This window comes from Natrix helvetica (assembly GCF_964273705.1).
Source record: "Natrix helvetica genome assembly, chromosome: 1".
Classification (NCBI taxonomy): Eukaryota; Metazoa; Chordata; class Lepidosauria; order Squamata; family Natricidae; genus Natrix; species Natrix helvetica.
In genome coordinates this window covers 375477380-375499149 of record NC_138548.1, presented here as the reverse complement: position 1 = coordinate 375499149, position 21770 = coordinate 375477380, and the positions used below count along the sequence as shown (strand labels likewise).

General features: G+C 43.8%; 1 protein-coding gene and 1 long non-coding RNA gene across 9 annotated transcripts in view; one reads left to right on the top strand and one right to left on the bottom strand.

Annotated features, from left to right (window-relative positions):
* Positions 1 to 21770, bottom strand: part of LOC309383761 (neurotrophin receptor-interacting factor homolog) — a 28799-nt gene that overhangs the window by 6392 nt on the left and 637 nt on the right. For 2 of the 8 annotated variants that reach the window (XM_081936612.1, XM_081936613.1), the window contains exons 1-2: positions 12294 to 12761; positions 518 to 631 (exon numbers count right to left, since the gene is read on the bottom strand). In XM_081936612.1, the coding sequence (XP_081792738.1) occupies positions 518 to 631; positions 12294 to 12659 (480 nt within the window). In that variant the 5' untranslated portion in view covers positions 12660 to 12761. Of the gene's footprint in view, positions 1 to 517; positions 632 to 2214; positions 2531 to 5652; positions 7637 to 8612; positions 8740 to 9393; positions 9508 to 12293; positions 12762 to 21770 lie in introns of those variants that run through there. The other 6 variants (XM_081936615.1, XM_081936616.1, XM_081936617.1 and 3 more) reach the window with 6 other exon arrangements.
* On the top strand, positions 12956 to 21756 carry LOC309383825. The gene is made up of 3 exons (XR_014173927.1): positions 12956 to 13051; positions 13497 to 14011; positions 20150 to 21756. It is a non-coding gene; the product is annotated as an uncharacterized lncRNA (long non-coding RNA).

Sequence of the window (21770 nt, the reverse complement as noted above, 5' to 3'; positions counted from 1 at the left end):
GAGGAATCCCCTGGTCTCATCTCCCTGGCTCAGCAAAACAACATTTAGAAAACAGGACAAACTTACTATGAATTTCTTACGTGGGCTATTTCAAAATGTTGGAAATGAGCCTGGAAATTTCAGATCATTAGACCAATAGTCTTATTGTTACAACCAGTTAGCGTTGACTTAGGGGTATTTACACAGACAACCTTCATATTTTAAATAGATATGTTGGCCTACTTCTAGTACAATTTTTTTTACAATTGCTATTGTTTCGCTTAATGGCCTTTATTTTTTAAACTTCTTGTCCAAAGTCTTTTGAAAAATATTCCAACATTATCAATTACATTTCTTAATACAAGATTCTTCTGAATTGTCCTTCCTGTGCATCCACAGAATAGTTCTGAAGGTTGAATCAGTGAGACTCACTGAATCATTCTATGGGGAGACCAAGTTCAAATGCACAGACTCAGCATTTGGTTTTTGAAGTAGCTCATAAACAAAAGTTTACACTTCTCACAAGAAACCTTCTTACCTGACAAGTTGTCCCTACTTGGATCCTTGAGAAAACAACCTCTTTAGAAAGACTGGATGGATCCCCTCTTCCCTGAAGCTCTGCTGAGACCTCACCTACAAATGGCTCCTGCAACTGAAAGAACAGCCTGGTTTATCATCCACTTTGAGATGGCGCATCCACCTTCCCTTACATTTACCCTGTCTACTTATGCTTCCCCAACCTGTCAGAGTGAGAGAACATGGGAACTCCTGTTCTGTAGGTGGCTGTTATTTCTTGATAAATGCCAGCCACTTTTGTGAAACCCACCATTGCTTGTTTTTTTATTCCAATCAGATGTGTCTTCATTTTCTCCTCTTCACCTTTTTTGAGGTATAGGATCATTCTCCCCTTCCATTTTATGGAGGCTTCTCTGTGCCTCTTGTAGTGCAGGACCACACCAGCCTGGCAGTTCAGGCAAAGACTTTGGAATGAACACAGGGATGCTTTTGGAAGTAAAGAGTACTCCTTGAAAACACGATTGTCATAAAAGGTAATTTCAATACTTCATTCTTTCCCACTTAAAATTCCCAATCAGGTTTCACTTCTAGTTACCAATCTTTTTAAGATAATTTTGAATATATAGAAAGGAAGAGCTGAACCAGAGCATTTCTATTGGAATGTGTGGGAAGCAAATCCCGTTCACTCTTCACACATTCTGCCTTCTGCAATTCAAAACCACAAATCAGAATAGGTTCTAGTCTACACAAAGATCAAACAGCAATTGGAAACAACAAATGTAATAGTGTGCAACATTCCTCCTAATCTGAGGATAACCTGGGATATCTTTTATCCTGAAATCTGTTTGGTGAAATAAGTACATAGGCCTTTCTTCCAAGATTATAACTTTCAGTGAAAAAATGGTAAATGTCTCAGCAGGGTGCCTCAACTGCAGCCATTTCTGTCATGATGCCTAACCAGATGTTTGCCCTAATATTATTATTATTATTATTATTATTATTATTATTATTATTATTATTATTATTATTATTATTTTCTTAGATTTTTAGACCGCCCCCTCTCCCAGAAAGGGACTTGGGGCGGTGTACAGTCAATACAAATAAAATCAGTCATAATAATAAAATACATTTAAGATACATTTGGAGGGGGAGATAGGCTGTACTAAGAAATAAATATATTCTAATCCTAAAAACATCCCAATTAAAACCCCAAACCCAATTAAAATAAAATAAATCCCCGGGAGGTAAAACTAAGAAAGTGCCAGGCCCGCTGATTGAAATAGGTGAGTCTTTAACTTTTGCCGGAAGGAACGGAGGTCGGTGGTAGTTCGAATGTCTGGGGGGAGGTCATTCCTGAGGGTTGGGCCCATCACAGAGAAGGATCTACTCCTAGGTGTCGCCCACTGGCATTGCCTAGCAGACGGCACCAGGAGGAGCCCCTCCCTGTGTGAGCGGATAGGTCGCAGGGACGTGTGTGGTAGGATGCGATCCTGCAGATAACTAGGTCTTAATGGCCTTGATTTCCTACAAAGTTTGCTACATATGTCAGCATCCCACAGAATTTTTTTACCACTGTGAAACTGAAGCATTTGCCACAAGATGGAATGAGTTGTAAAATATTAGGAATTGCTGAAAATTTTCCGATGACGACTTCTTCATGGCTGCATTTCTTACAAAGGCTGCGAAATATATCAACGTCCAACGGTTGACTTTTCTCACCTGCCACCCCTTTGCGGGCTCCGGGACGGCTGCGGGGCCGAGGAGGTAGCCTTCGGCCAAGGCCACCGCCTGGGCGCAGTTCTCCGCCCCGCACTCCCTCAGCCAGCCCGCCAGCTCCGGGGGCAGCAGGGCCAGCAGCTGCTCCAGCACCACCAGGTCCAGCATCTCGGCTTTGCTGCTCCGCTCGGGCCGCAGCCACCCCCGGCACAGCCGATGCAGGCGGCTGCAAAGCGCCCGGGGACCCTCGGGGAGGCTGCTTGGGCCGCCGCTTCTCCCCGCGCTCCCCGCCTGAAGAGGAGACCCCCCAGCCTCCATTCGGTCTCCGGCTTCAGCGCAGCCCTGACGGTGGGAAAACTCCCTCCGAGGCCGCCGCCTTAGGTCACGGCGGACTCTCCCACGCCCACTCGCCCCGCCCCTTTCCTGGTTTCACGGGGGGGGAGAAGAAGGGTGGGTCTCCGCTCCCTCAGGGCTTCTGAGGCGGAGAAGAGCAACTGCCACTCGGTCCCGACAAAACCTCCCGCGCTCGCCAGGCCTTCCACAGACTCGGTGAGATATGATTGCTTCCTAGAGAGGCACAAGACTATGATCCCTCTTGCTTTATTGCTCTTGACTAGAGCGTCTCATAAGGCAGCGACTGCCGCTCCTCTCCTCCGTTCAACATCCGGGCCTGGCAAAGGACTTCTACGCATGCGCTATTCTCAAAAGTCGGCCGAAGTCACCTGGTGGAGTATTTGGGTGGGGAGTGGGAGGGGATGCGCGGGTGAAGGGAATAGGCCCAAAGAAGGTAGAGCAGGGCTGGAATAGAGCAAAGGGCCTTTGAGTGGAATCTTAACAGATTAACAGAGTTGGAAGGGACCTTGTAGGTCATCTAGTCCAACCCCTCTGCCCAAGCAGGAGACCCCTACACTATTTCTAACAGATGGCAGTCCCATCTCTTCTTGAAAGCCTCCAGTGATGAAGCTCCCACAACTTCCCAAGGCAACACAACTTCCATGGCTTCATTGTTCTCACTGGCAGGAAATGTCTCCTTATTTCCAGGTTAAATCTCTCCTTGATCAGTTTCCATCCGTTTTTCCTTGTCTGGCCTTCAGGTGCTTTGGAGAATAGCTTGACCCCCTCGTCTCTGTGGCAGCAGCCCCTCAAATATTGGAAGACTGCTATCATGGTCCTTCTCTTCACTAGACTAGCCATGCCCAGTTTGTTCAACCGTTCAATATATGTTTTAGCCTCCAGGGCCCTAATCATATTGGTTGCTCTTTACTCTTTACTTTGCACCAGTTTATTTATATACTATATAATTATATAACATGTTATATATTAAATATGTAACCAAAACTGTTTTGGGGATTCCTCCGAACCACTTTGGCCTTGCTGTTGTCTGTATTAATGTGGTGACACTCAAAGAAGGAACCCTCCTTTTTCTAGAGTGCAATCTGCCCATTTTGGGCAGAGGAATCCCCTGGCTTCATTCCCCTGGCTTAGCAAAATACAAATTTCTTAGAAGACAGGACACACCCACTGGGAATTTCATTCCTGGCCTATTTCAAAATGTTGGAATAGAATAGAATAGAATAGAATAGAATAGAATAGAATAGAATAGAATAACAGTCGGAAGGGACCTTGGAGGTCTTCTAGTCAAACCCCCTGCTTAGGCAGGATACTGTGGAAAGTTATCACCCAGCCCTCTCCCAGACAAATGAGATATCCTAGGAAATATTGAAAAGGCAGAATATTTCTCTGGATGTGAAAAAAAACATGTTTCAAAAAGACAAGGTAACTCTCCCTGCAGCTTCCTGCCCCCACCTTTTGTCCATGAGCCATTAAAGCCTGAGCCAGTCCCTTTACATAATAAAAGAGTTCTCCCCTTCAGCTCCAGGGGGATGGGAATGAAGACATGATAATATAAGCCTTTACTCAACTGACCACATGGCATCTGAGAACTCTTGAGAATTCAACCAAACCTGGACTCAGCCTAGAGTTGCCCCTGCATGGGCCCATGTGAGTCTGACAACCAATCAGAATACATTTCTTACACAGGAACAGGAAACAGAGAGGTGGGACTGAACAGGTTATAAAAAGCCTAGCAAGCCCCTTCCCTTTCCTTCTCTTCTTCTCCCCAACATTGAAGCATGTGATCACCTTTTCTGTTCAGGACTCAAGCCATGTGGTCCTGTCCACCATTAAAACCATCTTTCCAAGCAGCTTCCATGTCTCCAGTGTCTTTTTCCCCACTTGGAGCTGAACCCAGAAGGACATTTCTTCCAACAATTGGCACCCCACAGATGGGACTCCAAGCTAGCCTAACTAATGGATATAGCCCAGGTAAGCCTCCCATGCCGGCACAGACCCCATTGAGTCGGGTGGATTTTATCTTGGCCGTAGCCATTTGGATCTAGGTTTTAAAGGGGTTTTGAGTTTGAGCTCAAAGGCTGCCTGGAAAGAAGGTGAGTACCTCTAAATTTTAATTCTCTAAAATTTAATTTTAAAGCATGGCAAAGCGTGGAAATGTGTGTATGCCTGCATGTGTGTGTAGAGAGGAGGTGCTGGTACTAACTGCAGAGGGGCAGAGGTCCTCCCCGGGTCACCTTTTTGGATCCAGAAAACCTTAGCAGAATTCCCTAACAAGGAAAGGGGCCAAGTACTTCATTGAGGGAATCGAAATCCTTCCCAGAATTTTTTTTCTTTTGAAAACTTGCGGCGGGTCACCCGGCTAGGCCAAAGTGAGCCCTACATGTAAAGGGTCATGGGAAGTGTTAGCTCGTGGGTGACAGGAATTTCCTTTGGAGATTTCCTTGAAGCCTGGGACGCCAGGCACAAGCTATCTTGGTTGGCATGAGCAAGCATGAAGGTCTGATTGCAGTATGAATGTATGTGTCCCCAATGCCCCAGGGAGTGATAAGTGAAGGGAGCCAGAGACCTGTGACTGCCTGTGTGAATTTCCCCCCCACTCTTTCTTCTGGGTTATTCTTTGGAGGGAAGCAGGAAAGGCAGGGAGAATGAGTGTCTGCTCATTTTACCATGAGTGTGTGTATGAAAAGCCCCCAGTGATACCTGTGAATGCCTCTGTGCATCCCCCCCTCCTTCTTTCCCTCCTTCCTTTTGGGTCATTAAAGGCAGCTGAAGTTTTTTCTGCTCACTTTAACCATTTTTTCTCTCTCTCTTCTGAGAAATTTAAAATAAATGGGTGATCTGCTCCTGCACCTTTACCTTTCACTGTTGTGATCTTTCATCTGCATATAAAGGTTATGCAGTTACATTTCTTTGCCTGCTCTGAATACAATTTTGATTTTTTTCTTCTGGAAATTTTTGAGATTTAAAATGTTTAATTAAACCTATAAAAAGAAATGATTTTGAGATATTTTGCTTACATTTGTAAATGTTTTAACATACTTAATGAGAATTTGAGAGAGAGAGAGAGAGACTCTCGAAAAATTAGAATATCGTGCAAAACTTCCATTTATTTCGGTAATGCAACTTAAAAGGTGAAACTAACATATGAGTTTCTGATATCTTCAAGCAAAAATAAAGTAAGTCCATTTGCTTTTGAAAAGCACTTCTGAGACAATCACAACATGGATTAAGGAGAATCTCCATAGACTCAATGAAGGAATCCTTTTTCTACTCAGTATAATCTGTCAAGCATCTTTTCTGTTATATATGTATTTGAGTTCTGTTGAAGTCTTGACTTTTTGTTCACCTTTTCTCCTTGTCTTTCCTGGCTGGGTGGAGCTGATCTGGTTTCAAGGGGCTGTGCTACCTAAAAAACCCACAGCAATTCACCTCTCAAAGTGGTTTTGTTCCCCATAGTAGACTTAAATATAGGGCTCAGTATAGCTGATGATGACAGGATGAGATAATAAAAAATGAATACATGAAAGGAGGCTGTAAAATTACAGGTCATAAGACCTATAATTCTACAGGTCTTCATTAATAAGGTTCTAAGTGTAAGAGTATAAAGAGGTTTTTCTCCAAAATATGTTGGGAAGCTAAAGTAGTATGGAATGATTGCCTTGGCAACTACTCAAAAAAAAGAGTAGTTTTCTTTCTGAAGCTGATCTCACTCTTTTTCCTTGTGGTCATGAGATACCAAAGGAAATGAGAAGACTTATTTAGCTAAGACTTAAGAGGAAAGAATATGAGCACTATTTTGTGGGAATAAACATAACTCTGCAGGTTGAAATGCTTTCTAAATTTGATAAATGCATGTAAATTCTGTCTTATATAGTGGTTTTTAGGTAAATTAAAGAGGGAAGTCAAGGAAGCCATTACTTTTCTTCTGTGGGCCTTATTTTATAAGAATTATGGTGTCCTTCCTGAGTTTACCTTTTCCACACACAATTTTCCTCATTGGATCCCTTACTGGTGAGTCAGATAAGAGTTTCTACTTGGAGGCTTTTCTAATTTGTCCATTTAAAAGGTTTCCTCCGCAAGTGAATCCTTTCATGATAAGATATTCTTTTCCAATAAAATTACACCCACACTCCACACAATATAAATCTTTCTCCACATTACATGCATTTATATGGTCTCTATTCTGTGTGGATCCTTTTATGAGAATTAAGTTGTCCTTTTTGAACGTTTCCCACATACTGTACATTTATATGGTCTTTCCCCCCCGCATGAACTCTTTCATGATTAATAAGATAATTTTTCCGTGTAAATTGTTTTCCACACTCGTTGCACTTGTATGGGCGTTCCCCAGTGTGGGTCCTTTCATGACAAATAAGATCTCTGTTCCAATGAAAACTTTTTCCACACTCCATGCATTTGTATGGCCTCTCCCCAGTGTGGATCCTCTTATGATGACTAAGTTGTCCGTTCCAAAGAAAGCTTTTTCCACACTCCATGCATTTATACGGCCTCTCCCCAGTGTGGATTCTGTTATGAGATTTAAGGTGTCCTTTCTGAGCAAAGCCCTTTCCACATTCTGTACATTGAAATGGTTTTTCCCCTGTATGGATTCTTTCATGACTAATAAGACCACTTTTGTGAGTAAATGCTTTTCCACATTGTATGCATTTATATGGTCTCTCTCCAGTGTGGATCCTCTTATGACGATTAAGTTCTGAGTTCTGACAAAAGCTTTTTCCACACTCCATGCATTTATATGGTCTTTCCGCTGTGTGCATCCTTAGGTGGAAAGTAAGGTGCCATTTGTCAATAAAGCTCTTTTCACACTCCATGCATTTATATGGTCTGTCCTCTGTGTCAATCCTTTGATGGCAATTAATATCACTATTCTCAGTGAATCTCTTTCCAAACTCCATGCAGCTATATATTTTGTCATTTGCGTGGATCCTCTGATGGTGCGTCAGATTACGACTTCTACGGAAATCACTTTGGCTCTTTGAAGACACTGCCCATTGTGGTTTAAATAACCTCCGCTGCTTCTCATTCTCATTCTCCAACCCATCACCACCACCTGTTTGGGGGGGGAAAGGCAGAAATTCTCATTAGAATTTAAAATGATGGCTAGCGGGGGCGGGGGGAGGGAATCTCCCAGTCAGAAATATGCCCATTTGACATCAGAATTGGTAACAACAAATTGTCAAACTAGGAGATGTTGGGTTGAAAATGTTATGTAGGACACTCTTAATGATATCCAAGAGTTTTGTCAGCACTGACCCATATGAAGGCTTTATACTGTTGTTAGGTCAATCTGCTCAGGCATTTGAATCTAAGGCCTTTCACAATGGTATGGTGGACATTTCTGAAAAGGCCCTTGTTGTTTTGTAGAAGAGTGGCTGTGAGGACAACCTTGGACAAAATTACTATGTAGTGGATCGGCTGGTTTATAATCCAGAGCCCCTGGCAGTTAAAGGGAAGCAAAGGGAAGTGTATGAGACTTTTGCACATGTAGGTGTCCACTGGATATTAGCCACTATTGTGAGTGGGACTGTGCAGTGGCTCAGTGGCTAAGACGCTGAGCTTGTCAATCAGAAAGGTCGGCAGTTTGAATCCCTAGTGCCGTGTAACAGAGTGAACTCCCGTTACTTGTCCCAGCTTCTGCCAACCTAGCAGTTCGAAAGCATGTAAAAATGCAAGTAGAAAAATAGGGACCACCTTGATGGGAAGGTAACAGTGTTCCATGAACCTTTGGTGTTTAGTCATGCCGGCCTCATGACCAAGGAGACATCTTCGGACCGCACTGGCTCTTTGGTTTTGAAAAGGAGATGAGCACCGCTAGAGTTGGGAACAACTAGCACATATGTTTGAGGGGAACCTTTACCTTATGCATTGTGACTCTGATTTTCCTGAGATTAGGAAAGATTTTACAGGTGGTAGTCATTAGAGTTCTCACCACCGTATGCAAATGAGTGCATGTATCTTCTCTCTTTAATTCCCACTTAAAATACCTTTCCTAATCAACAAGAACCCAGAGCAAAGAGCATCCTTACCCAGAGCAGCCATATTCATAGTAACCTCCAGCATGACTTCTTTGCAGAAGGCCTTCTGGCTAGAATCCAGCAGTGCCCACTCCTCCTCTGTGAAATCCACAGCCGCCACCTCAAAGGGATCAGAGCCCTAGAAACAAAAAGAATATCTTCCCCATGTGACAGTCCTCTCTTAGGTTTTCTTTCTTAATTCCAAAAGAGAAAAGACAGCTTTGCAAGAAACCAAATGAACATTTTCTTCTAGCAAATAAACACACACACACAAGGGTGGGAAGCCCCCATCCACCTCCTCCATGATGTTTTTAAAGGCACAAAATATGGGTTAGATGCATCCAAGTTGCAGAATGGCACTGCTTGGGGACCCCACCCCTCACCCCTCCCCTGGCCTGGCCTGGCAGAATTCACCAAAAAGATTTTGAGCAGGGAATCCTCTGGGCTTATCTCTCTGGCCCAGTAAAACACTCATTTGTTAGAAAACATGACAAACCATTAGGAATTTTTTATCTGCCCTAATTCAAAATGTTGCACATGATCCTGAAAAGACCAAGTCTTTTGAAACATATTAAGGAAGATAAAACTGTTCCAACACATTTCTAGTACAAGACTTTTTGTTAATTGTCTTTTGTTTGCATTCCTAGGATCATCTTCAAGGTTGAATTAGTAAGGCTCACTGGTTCATTCTATGGGGACACCAGGATTGAAATTCACAGAGACTCGGTCTTTGGTTTACAAAGAAGCTCATGAATGAAGGTGTTCAAACTTCACAGAAGAAACTTACACTTACCTGGCAAGGTAGTCCCAGTTGGATCCTCCTGAAAAGAAGCTCTTCAGAATCATTGGATGGATCTCCTCTTCCCTGGAGCTCTGCTGAGATCTCCTCAATTAATGGCTCCTGCAACTTTAAAAAAAGGCCTGATTTATGATCTACTTTGATGTTAGTTTGCTTAAGTTTTTGTTCTCCACATGTATTTTTCCAATTTCCTTCTTTGTAAATGTATTTATGTCTATTCTATCCGTGAGGCGACCACCGATCTGAAAGTTCAGGAGATCTTGGAATGTACACCAAGGTGGCTTTGAGGGTAAAACACATGCCCTGAAACACTGAGACTCGTTAAAAGACATTTGGATACTTCATTCTTTCTAACAAATTCCCAGTCAGGTTTAACATTTAGTGATAAATGTTTTAAGATAATTTTGAATATATGGAAAAGCAGAACAAGGGAGAATCTCTGTTGAGATGGAGTGCAACCTTTCAGCAGATTTGATCAATAAATCACTTTTGCAAAATAATTCTGAAGGATATCCAACTGTAACAAATGATATATTCTCCATATCAAAGCAAAGGGACATGCAGAGTGCAATAAAATCCTAAGGTGGACTAAAAGAATGACATGACACAAATTGGGAATAGATCAGAGGTTGTATTCAGCAGGTTCTGATCAGTTCTGGAGAACCAGTAGTGGAAATTTTGAGTAGTTCAGAGAACTGGTAATTCCACCTCTAACTGGCTCCGCCCCCATCTATTCTCTGCCTCCCAGGTCCCAGCTGATTGGGAGGAAATGGGGATTTTGGAATATCCTTCCCCTGCCAGGCCCACCAAGCCATGCCATGCCGACAGAATGAAGAGTAAAAAAAATTGAATCCCACCAATGGAATAGATAAAATAGAATTAGTAACTGCAATGAAAATCATGATAGGAACTTCAATAACCAAAAACTGTCAACAGACCAACCATTCCCTAAACCATAATGTAAACACTGATTTTTTGTTAATATCAGGAAGAATCCTGAGAAAGCTCAGTTTAATAGCTTATCAAAACAGTCCAGGAAAACAATGATGTATACTTGCATTAGTCCTTTTACCTTGCTCTAATATTGTTTCAAATGTTAAGGTCCATATGCATTTAATCTGAAAAAGAAGTTTGTTCAGGGCTCTCTCCTTCTATCATCAGGTAGGGAACCCCATGATCATGGTAATGGAATATGAATAAAGTATACTTTGTTGTTTTTCTCTGTAAGCTTTGTTTTTTCTTCAGGAACCTTTTTTTTCAAACTATCATATGTATAATCGAGAGTCTGCTTAGAACTATCTATAGTGAAATGTCTACAGTGGGGTATCACAAAGATCCATCTTAGGCTCAGTACTCTTCAATATCTTCATAAATGATTTAGATGGGGGAATAGAAGGGGAACTCATCAAATCTGTAGAAAACATTAAGCTGGCAGGAATAGCCAACTCCCCAGAAGATAAGGTCAGTATAAAAAATGATCTTGTCAGACTTGAACAATGGAACATTCCAGAAAATGAAATTTAATGCAGAGAGAAGCAAGGTTTTACACTTAGGCAGGAAAAACCATAGGTACAAGTACAGATTAGGCAAAACTTGGCTCAAAAACAGTAACTATCAGAAGGACTGTAGAGTCCTAGTGGAGGATCACTTAAATTTGACCTGGCAGTGTGCGGCCATATATATATATATATGGTTTTCTGCCTGAACAAGGGGGTTAAACAAGAAGACCATTAAGTCCCTTCCAGCTATATATTGATTGAAGAATCCAGGAAATACTTGTGTTAAGTATCCAATAATCATACAATCTTCCCGCTTACATCAGTTGGGGAAACCATATAGGCTCGGGATTTGCATCTCTACTAATTATACTGAAACTAAGCAATGTAAAAAATGGATAACTATATTCAAACTGATTTTGAAAAGTATTTTACTGAACACTACTGCCTTTTAGGATGATAGTATGGACTATATTCAAAAACCTTGAAGGGGGGGGAGTTTTCTGTGTTTTTGCCTCATAACATCAAACATAGATTTTGAAATATGCAACCTAAGTACTATTTGGTTCACCTAAATGCAATTTTCATCTCTTATTTTATAATCTTTTACTATCCTCGGTTCATTCTTTGTATTAATTTGCAACTGTTTTAAATACCTGTGTCAAAAAAATTCTCATTTTCTGCAAATCCACCATCTCAGAAAATTTGAATATTACATGCAATCCATAAAACAAGGATTGTACATAGAACAATATCGGATCTCTGAAAAATATGAGCATGAGGATGCTTCAATAGTGGGGCATTGACAACAGAAAGATGAGAGACATGAGACCGAACAATGCAGAAGAGCTGAAGGCCGCGATTGAAGCATCCTGGTCTTCCATAACACCCCAGCAGTGCCACAGGCTGATAGCTTCCATGCCACGCCCCATTGAGGCAGTAACTGCTGCAAAAGGGGGCCAAACCAAGTACTGAGTACATATGCATGCTCATATTTTTCAGAGGTCCGATATTGTTCTATGTACAATCCTTGTTTTCTTGATTGCATGTAATATTCAAATTTTCTGAGATGGTGGATTTGGGGTTTTCATGAGTTGTAAGCCATAATCATCACAATTATGACAAATCACGGCTTGAACTATCTTGCTTTGCATGTAATGAGTCTTATCTCATACATTAGTTTCACCTTTTAAATTGCATTACTGAAATAAATGAACTTTTGCACAATACTCTAATTTTTCGAGTTTCACAAGTATGTGGGGAAACAGAATGTGCGAATAACGCCCCACAGTTAGTCGCACATACTATTACATCATCCTAAGACGTGCTGATGTTTTTCTCTTGCTTTTATCTGTAAGGAAGAGAAACAAAAAGCGTAGAAGATGAAAACTCCCTCACCTGCCGCCCCTTTCCGGGCTCCGGGGCGACTGCGGAGCCGAGGAGGTAGCCTTCGGCCAGGGCCACCGCCTGGGCGCAGCTCTCCGCCCCGCACTCCCTCAGCCAGCCCGCCAGCTCCGGGGGCAGCAGAGCCAGCAGCTGCTCCAGCACCACCAGGTCCAGCATCTCGGCTTTGCTGCTCCGCTCGGGCCGCAGCCACCCACGGCACAGTTGGTGTAGGCGGCTGCAAAGCGCCCGGGGCCCCTCGGCCTCCCGGGAGCTGCAGCTGCGGAAGCGCCAGCGCTCGGCCTCGGAGCTGCGGGGCTCCTCGGGGAGGCCGCTCGGCCAGCCACTCCCCGCCTGAAGGGAAGACCCCCGGGCCTCCATTCGGTCTCCGGCTTCAGCGCAGCCCAAAAGGCTGAAATCCCCTCCGATGCCGCCTTAGCTCACAGCGGACCTTCCCCCACTCACTCGCCCCGCCCCTTTCCCGGTTTCAGCTCTTCTGAGGCTGAGAAGAGCAGCTGCAAAATCCTTCCCGCCAAAAATTCCTCTGCTCCCCAGGGCTCTCAGACGGTGGGTCAAAGACTACTGCATCCTAGAGTGGCGAAACTTATAAAAACCCTCTTTTACTGTTCTTAATAGAGCGTCTCGTAAGGCGACTGCTGCCTCTCCTGTCCTGTCTACTCTACATCCCGGGCTTGTCTTCTGCGCATGCCCTGTTCCATGCTGCCGATTAAAGGACGCCCTGCTGCTGGTGTAACGTTTGGTCCAGTGTGAGGGTAAAGGGCTATAGATGGCAGAGAATGATAGGTGTGGTGGAGCTTCAGCTGGGCTGCAATGAGCAAAGGGGCTTTGGATGAAACTTGATTTGATTGCTGCTTCTGGGCAACTGGGATTTCTTCTCTTAGAATTGTCTTAAATGTGGATGTGCTTCAGGGCTCTCTCCTTCTGGGACAGTTTGAATAAACAGAGACGTGCAAATGTGACGGGAAGCCATACTGAAACTACATTTCTTATTAAATAAATATGTAAGCAATAAATACTGTGGAGATACTTTTACACCAATTTGTCATCTCTGTTGTCTGTATTCCTGCGTTGAGACTCAAGGAAGGAATCCCCCTTTTTCTACACAATACAATCTGTACTATATCTTTTGTTTTATATCTACTACAGTTCTGTTGAAGTCTTGACCTTTTCTTCACCTTTTCTCCTTGATTTTACCAGGCTGGACTACTGCCTGCTGGCTGCCTGCAATTTGGCAATTCAAACCTCACCAGGCTCAAGATTGACTCAACATTCTATCCTTCCAAGGCCAACAAAATGAGGATCCAGATCGTTGGCGGAAATATCCTGACTCTGTAAACCACTTAGAGAGGATTGTAAAGCACTATGAAGCTGTATATAAGTCTAAGTGCTATTGCTAAATCAACAGGGAAGTCAAGGAAGCCATCAATCCTCAGTTTGGAAAAGATGGTGAGATGGTGATGGGCAAAAGGCAGGAAACTGAAGGGCTTAGTTATTATTTTTCATCTCTGTTGCCACAGCACAGAAAAATGCAGGTCAAAACAAGCAACAGAACACCTGGCTGCTCTGAATGAATTCAAATATTTGATCCAGTATTGTTCAGAATACCTTTTCGTGGATTTATATGATTTCTGCTGTGGGCCTTATAAGAATTATGGTGTTCTTCCTGAGTTTACCTTTTCCACACACAATTTTCCTCGTTGGATCCTTTACTGGTGAGTCAGATAAGAGTTTCTACACCCACCCCCCCTATGGATCCTCTAATAGTAATTCAGATAAGACATTCTACTAGAGGCTTTTCCACTTTGTCCACTTAGAAGTATTACTCCCTGCATGGATCCCTTCATGATGAATAAGATGTTCTTCGCCAGTAAAATTATTTCCTTACTCCATGCATTAGATTTACCATTTTCACTTGTTTGTGAATAAATAACTTGTGATTGTTAAACCTTTTTTCACACTACATGCATATATATGGTCTCTGTTCTGGGTGAATCCTTTTATGAGAATTAAGTTGTTCTTTCTGAGCAAAGCTCTTTCCACTCTCCATGCATTCATATGGATTATCCCCACTTTGAATTCCTTCATGAGTAAATGTATTGTAAATGCCTGAGTTTTGATTCTGTTGGGGATGTTACTTGGAATCCTCAGAGTTTCCTGCTGGAGCAGGGGGTTGGACTACAAGACCTCCAAGGTCCCTTCCAGCCCTATTCTAGTCTATTGAAATTGCTGGAGCTTTTTCCACTCTATATGCATTTATATTGTTTCTCTTCTGTTTCCACATTCTGTGCATTTATATTCACTTTGACTTGAGTGGATCCTCTGATGCCAATTAAGTTTACTCTTGCAATTGAAGCTATTTCCACATTTCATGCATACTTTTATCTTCTTGCTTAGGCTGGAATCCCTTTTATAGTTTACAAACCTTTGTGGTTTGTTTCTCCTATCCAGGATTTTAGGTAAAGTAAAAGGGAAGGAATGGCTCTTTGGAGAAACTGCTCTTTGAAGTGCTAACAAACTCGACTGCTTGTCATTCTCATTCTTCACTCATTACCATAGCATCACCTGGTTGGGAAAAAGAAACAGAAATTCTCATTATAATTTAAAATGATTGGGGGGAGGGGTTGTCTCTCTGTCAAAAATATGCCCATCCAATTTGGCACCAACCATGTGTCTAACTAGATGTTGGGTTGAAACTGTTATCTAGGAGACTCTAATGCAGAGGTCTTCAAACTTGGCAACTTTAAGACTTGTGGACTTCAACTCCCAGAATTCTGGGAGTTGAAGTCTACTAGTCTTAAATGGCCAACTTTGGGACCCCTGCTCTAATGGTATCCAAGGGATTTTTCAGTCCCGAACCAGATTTATTTATTTATTTATTTATTTATTTATTTATTTATTTATTATTCATGCTTCTAGACCGCCCCCTCTCCCAAAAGGGACTCGGGGCGGTGTACAGTCCATGCAAAATATATCAAAATACAATAAAAATTGAATATGTACAGTTGGAATGGAGGAGGTTAAAAATGGAATTAAAAGAACTGTACAAAGCAATATATATAAATATAGGATTTTGAACCCCTAAAACACATACAATAAGTTAAAAACAATACCCCTAAAATAACCAGTTAATACATTTGCCAGGAGGGACAGTTGTAATTATGCCAGGCCTGCTAATCGGAACAGGTGAGTCTTCAATTTTTGCCGGAAGGAGCGGAGGTCAGTAGTGGTTCTAATGTCGGGGGGGGAGGTCATTCCAGAGGGTTGGGCCCATCACAGAGAAGGCCCTACTCCTTGGTGTCGCCCGTTGGCATTGCCTAGTGGACGGCACCAGGAGAAGTCCCTCTCTGTGTGAGCGAATTGGCCGCAGGGATGTATGTGGGAGGATGCGATCCCGCAAGTAACTAGGTCCCGTGCCATGGAGCGCTTTAAAGATGGTAATCAGCACCTTGAAACGCACCCGAAAAACCACAGGTAGCCAGTGCAGCTCGCGCAGGAGAGGTGTTACGTGGGAGAACCTCGTACTCCCCATCACAGCCCGCGCGGCTGCGTTCTGAACTAACTGCAGTCTCCGGGCGCGTCCCAAGGGCAGCCCCATGTAGAGAGCGTTGCAGTAATCCAGGCGGGACGTCACCAACGCATGAGTGACCGTGCGTAGGGCATCCCGGTCCAGTAGGGGGCGCAATTGGCGCACCAGGCGAACCTGGTGGAACGCCCCCCTTGCCACGGCTGCCACATGGTCATCCATTGACAGCCGGGCATCAAGGAGGACGCCCAAATTGCGCACCCGTTCCACAGGGGGCAATTGTTCGCCCCCTATGGCCAGCGATGGAATCAGCTGGCTGAACCGAGGTGCCGGTAGCCACAGCCACTCAGTCTTGGAGGGGTTGAGTTTAAGTCTGTTGTCCCCCATCCAGACCCCGACGGCTTCCAAACACTGGGACATCACTTCGACAGCCTCGTTGGGGTGGTTTGGGGTTGAAATATACAGCTGGGTATCATCAGCGTAGAAGTGACACTCAACCCCAAAACCACGGATGATCTCATCCAGCGGCTTCACATATGTGTTGAACAGGAGAGGCGAGAGGACCGACCCCTGTGGCACTCCACAAGTGAGTGGCCTCGGGGTCGACCTCTGTCCCCGTCAACACACATTGCTTCCGGTCGGAGAGGTAGGAGCCGAACCACCACAGAACGGTACCTCCGACTCCTATCCCCTCCAACCGGCGCAATAGGATACCATGGTCGATGGTATCAAAAGCCGCCGAGAGGTCTAATAGGACCAGGATAGAGGAACAACCTCTATCTCTGGCCCTCCAGAGATCATCGACCAACGCGACCAAGGCTGTCTCCGTGCTGTGCCCGGGTCGGAAGCCGGACTGGCGTGAGTCTAGATAATCGGATTCATCAAGGTGTCATGGAAACTGCTGCGCCACCACATTCTCAACAACCTTCGCTAAAAAGGGAAGGTTGGAGACTGGACGGTAATTAGTTAGCTCCGTTGGGTCAAGCGAAGGCCCCTTAAGTAAGGGCCTCACCACCGCCTCCTTCAAGGCGGTTGGCAAGGATCCCTCACCCAATGAGGCATTCACCAGGCCCAGAAGCCAGCCTCGGGTCACCTCCCAAGATGCCAGTACCAACCAGGAGGGACACGGGTCCATTAAACATGTGGTGGGTCGCAGCCGTCCACGCAACCTATCCAAATCCTCGGGGGCAACAGAATCAAACTCCTCCCAGGATGGTCTCACAAGACTCGCTGTTGGCGGCCCGTCTGGTCCACTGAGGGGGGCCCATCCACTCCGGATCTGAGCGACTTTGTCCTGCAGATATTCCCCAAACTCCTCTGCTCTGCCCTGCAAGGGTGCCCCCCGCGTCCTCTGTGACAAGAGGGAGCGGGTCACCCTAAACAGGGCGGCAGGGCGGTTATCCGCGGACGCAATAAGAGCGGCGCAATATCTACGTTTGGCCGCCCTTAATGCCACAAGGTAGGTCCGTAAATAGGCTCTTACCTGTGTTCGATCAGATTCGGAGCGTGAGGACCTCCACCTGCTCTCTAGACGTCTCCTATGGCGCTTCATCACCCTCAGCTCCTCGGTATACCAAGGAGCCCGGGTGGGTCGCTGTCGCAGGAGAGGTCGCAAAGGCGCAACCCGGTCCAAGGCCCCAGCCGCCGCCCTATTCCAGGCGGCCGCTAGGTCCTCCGACCGAGTGCGGGTCAGGGTTACAGGTAATGGCCCAAGCTCCGTCTGGAACCTATCCGGTTCCATCAGGTGCTTGGGGCGATACCAGCTTGGACCGTCTGGTCCCGCCTCCTCGCGGTGGGGGGTAGCGCCAGGGAAGTCCAGCCGGAGACATGAGTGATCTGACCATGACAGGGGTGTGACAACTAAGTCCCCTATACCCAGATCACTCGTCCACTGCTCAGATACAAAAACAAGGTCCAGTGTGTGGCCACCTTCGTGTGTGGGGCCCTGAATTAATTGGGTCAGGCCCATGGCTGTCATGGAAGCCATGAACTCCCGAGCCACCTCAGATGCTGCTCCCGTCGACGGCAGGTTGAAATCCCCCATAACCACAAGCTTGGGGATCTCAACCGCCGTCTCAGAGATCAGCTCGAGGAGCTCGGGCAGGGCCGCTGATGTATAGCGAGGAGCCAAGTATACAATCAGCAAACCCAACTGCCTCCCTGGGCCCCATTTCACACCAAGGGACTCACACCCGGATATCTGAGGAACAGTGAACTCCCTCGGCTCTAGACCTTCCCGTATAACTACCGCCACCCCACCACCCTTACCCAGGGCCCGAGGCTGATGGAATGCACGGAAACCTGGTGGGCACATTTCCACCAGGGGTAAACCACCCTCGTGGCCCAACCAGGTCTCCGTTATCCCTGCAAGGTCCAGCTCCCCCTCAGAGATCAACTCATTAATGAGGGGGGCCTTGTTGGTTACGGACCTTGCATTGCAAAGCATCAGCCGCAGGCCCCGGCTCTGTAGTTCCTGACCACCTAGGTTGCGGGGGTTGGTACAAATGACCGGGCGTAGCCAGCAGCCACGGTCTCCCAACCGACCTTGTGATCTTCTCTTGTTTAAGACTTTTTTGTTGATAGGCCAATCTACCCAGTCCTTTCCATGTAGCATCTATTTTAAGGCCTTTCACAAAGTTATGGTGAGCATTTCTGCCAAGGCCTTTGGTGTGTTCTGGAAGAGTGGCTGTGATGATAACCTTGGACAAAATTATCAGAGGAGCACGTCTGATATCATGTTTCTGATATAAGGAGCCTTAGTGGTGAAAGGGAATCAAGGGGACGTGTAAAGTGCTCTTTGGAGCCATGGCTGTCCACTCTCTGCATAAGGCCTTCTGGCCGAAATCCAGCATTGCCCATTCATCCTCTGTGAAGTCCACAGCCACTTCCTCAAAGGGATCAGAGTCTTAGAAAGAAAAAGAAAATCTTCCCCATGAGATAGTCCTCTTATGCCATCTTTTTTTCTTCCAAAACAGAAAAAAAAGCTTTGAAAGAGACCAAATGGACATTTTCTTACAGGACAGATGGTTAGACCCGGCTGCTGTTTTAAAAACACAAAACATTGCTTAGGTGCATCCAAGTTGCAGAATAGCACTCCTTGGTGAGCCCCCTCCTCCGGCCTGGAATAACTCCAAACCACCTGATGGCAGGACAAGAAGCAATGCATGGAAACTAATCAAGGAGAGAAGCAACCTAAGGAGAAATTTCCTGACAATTAGAACAATTAATCAGTTGGACAACTTGCCTCCAGAAATTGTGAATGCTCCAATACAATAAGTTTTTAAGAAGAAATTGGATAACCATTTGTCTGAAATGGTATAGGGTTTCCTACCTGAGCAGGGGTTTGGACTAGAAAACCTCAAATATATTTGGCTAGAATTAAGTGACAGGAAAATATAAAGTCTAAATAGTAAATTTAATTCTTATTCACCAAAATGATTTTGCGCAGAGGAATCCTTGGCCTTATATTCCTGGTTCAGCAAAATACAAATTTCTTAGAAAATATGACATACCTGGAATTTTTCACCTAGCCTACTTCAAAATTTTATAAATCTCCCTGGTTATATCAAGTCAGTTGACCAAGTGTCTTACCATTAAAACTTGTCAACTTTGATTTGAGGGTTTTTCCTAAGAGAAATGTGTCTATCCTGCAATTTATTTTAAATGGATATATTAGCCTATTTGTACAATTTTGCTTCATGGCTAACTGCTTTAACAAAGTATTTTGAAAAATATTAGCAAGGATTAAACTGTTCCTACATATACATTGTTTCCTAATACAAGACTCCTGTGATTTTTCTCGTTTGCATTCCCAGAACAATGTTGAAGGTTGAATGAGTGAGGTTCAGTGGGTCATTCTATGGGGACATCAGGTTCAAATTCACACTGAATCAGCATTTGGTTTTCAAAGTAGCTCTGGCATGGTGACCCTGGTTAAATACTCTTCAGAATCAATGGATGGATTTCCTCTTCCATGGAGCTCTGCTGAGATCTCCATGAATGGGTCCTGCAACTGAAAGAATAGCCTGATTTATGATCCAATCTCAAATGACTGTAACCATGTTAGTTTGCTTGCCTTACTTTTTTCTCTCCAATTGTACATTTCCATCTCAAGTAAAAATAAGAGAATTTGTGAACCACTCTTTGTGGGTGGCTGTTATTTCTTCATAATAACCTGTCACATTTATGAAATACTTCATTGCTTATTTATTTCCTCTTTTCCTTCTGATAAGATGCTTCTTTATCTCCTCCCCTTTACTTGATGGTTGTGGCCTTTCCTTTTAATGAATATACTAATGCCTGTGCTATCTTGTCCTTTTTCCTTTAGATTTGGGGGGCTTTGTCAATCCCCACTTCCTTTTGGAGAGGCTTCACAGTGTGTCTTGCAGTGAGGAGACCACCAAGCTTGATGTTCAGGGGAAGATCTTGGAATGTACACCAAGATGTTTTCGAAGTTAAAATGCACACATGTAACATTGAGACCCTCATTAAAAGCAATTTAGATACTTGATTTATTTTAACCTCAAATTCCCAATTAGCTTTACCTTATAGTAATAAATGTTTTAAGATAATTTTGAACATACAGTATAGAAAAACAGAAGTAGGGAGAATCTGTTACAATGGAGTGTAACCTTTCAGCAGATTTGCTCAATAAATCACTTTTGCAAAATGATTCTGAAGGATATCCAACTTTAATGAATGGTATACTCTCCATATCAAAGCAAAGGGACATGCAGACTGGAATAATATCCTAAGGTGGAGAAAGAATGACAAATTGAGAATAGATCAAACTAAAATTAGTAACAGTAATTAAAATTATGACAGAAACGTTAATAACCAAAAACTGCCCACAGGCAGACCATTCCCTAAACTGCTTTTTACAATAAAAAACTAACAGATCACAATTTGATGTTCTTAGGTAATAAATGAGAAACAGAGGGGAATTAGGGCAGCAAATTGTGGAGATGTGCCTAAAATATAAAGAAATGTCAATCTGTTGCTTTTCCTCACTACTGTGAGGAAGGCATATTAAAGCCAAAATATTCCATTGTGTTTATTAGGTGTAGCATTATGCAGTATGTAGATGAGCCCTCTCCCCCCTCCCCCGTCTTTAGGGCACCAGGGACCATTTTGTGGAGTGAGGCCCTAATACCTGCATTGGCCCTATACCAGAGGAAGCTCACATAATCAGATATATTTGGCTAGAATTAAGTGACAGGAAAATATAATGTATAAACACTTTCATCTTTTATTTCATAATTTGGAATATTCCTCTTAATTCTTTGTACTAATTTGCAGCTGTGTGAAATATCTATGTAAAAATAATTGTTTCCTTCTTGCCAAAAATATTATTTGGAAGAAAAATAACTTTCCAACATCCGCCTTGGTTAACAGGTCCTGTTCATGAGAAAGGGAGTTCACTTGTCTTAAGTTCAAAGCTAATGGTACTGACCAACATTTGTAAAAGAACCAGTTGATGATCCATTTGAGATACAGATATGTTTTTGTGGATGGGTGGGATTTTGGGGAATAGCTATTACTAGAAGATGAGCCCTCTTGGATTCAGGGTTGGGGTCTGCTTCCCTAGATTAGGAATCTTGACTGGAGGTTACATGTATAAACCATTCAGCTTCAAGAAGCCAGACAATGAATATTAGCTCTACCTTTAGTCTAAGATCACAAAATCTTGCAATTCTGCATGCATTTTTTTTATTTTCTCCTTGTATTCCCTAGAAAAGTAGTGACCATTTTTATGAAATATACCCTCCCTCCACTATGTGAGTATTGCTTTATGGCTGTCCAGTCCATGAGAAAGTATGTGGGAAAATAGAACGTAGGAGTAATGTCTCACAAAGTTATTCCCACATTATTACACCACCCCTACACATGTTGTCTGGATAGCTTTTCTCTCCGATTATCTGTAAGGAAGAGACACAAAAGGCGTAAAA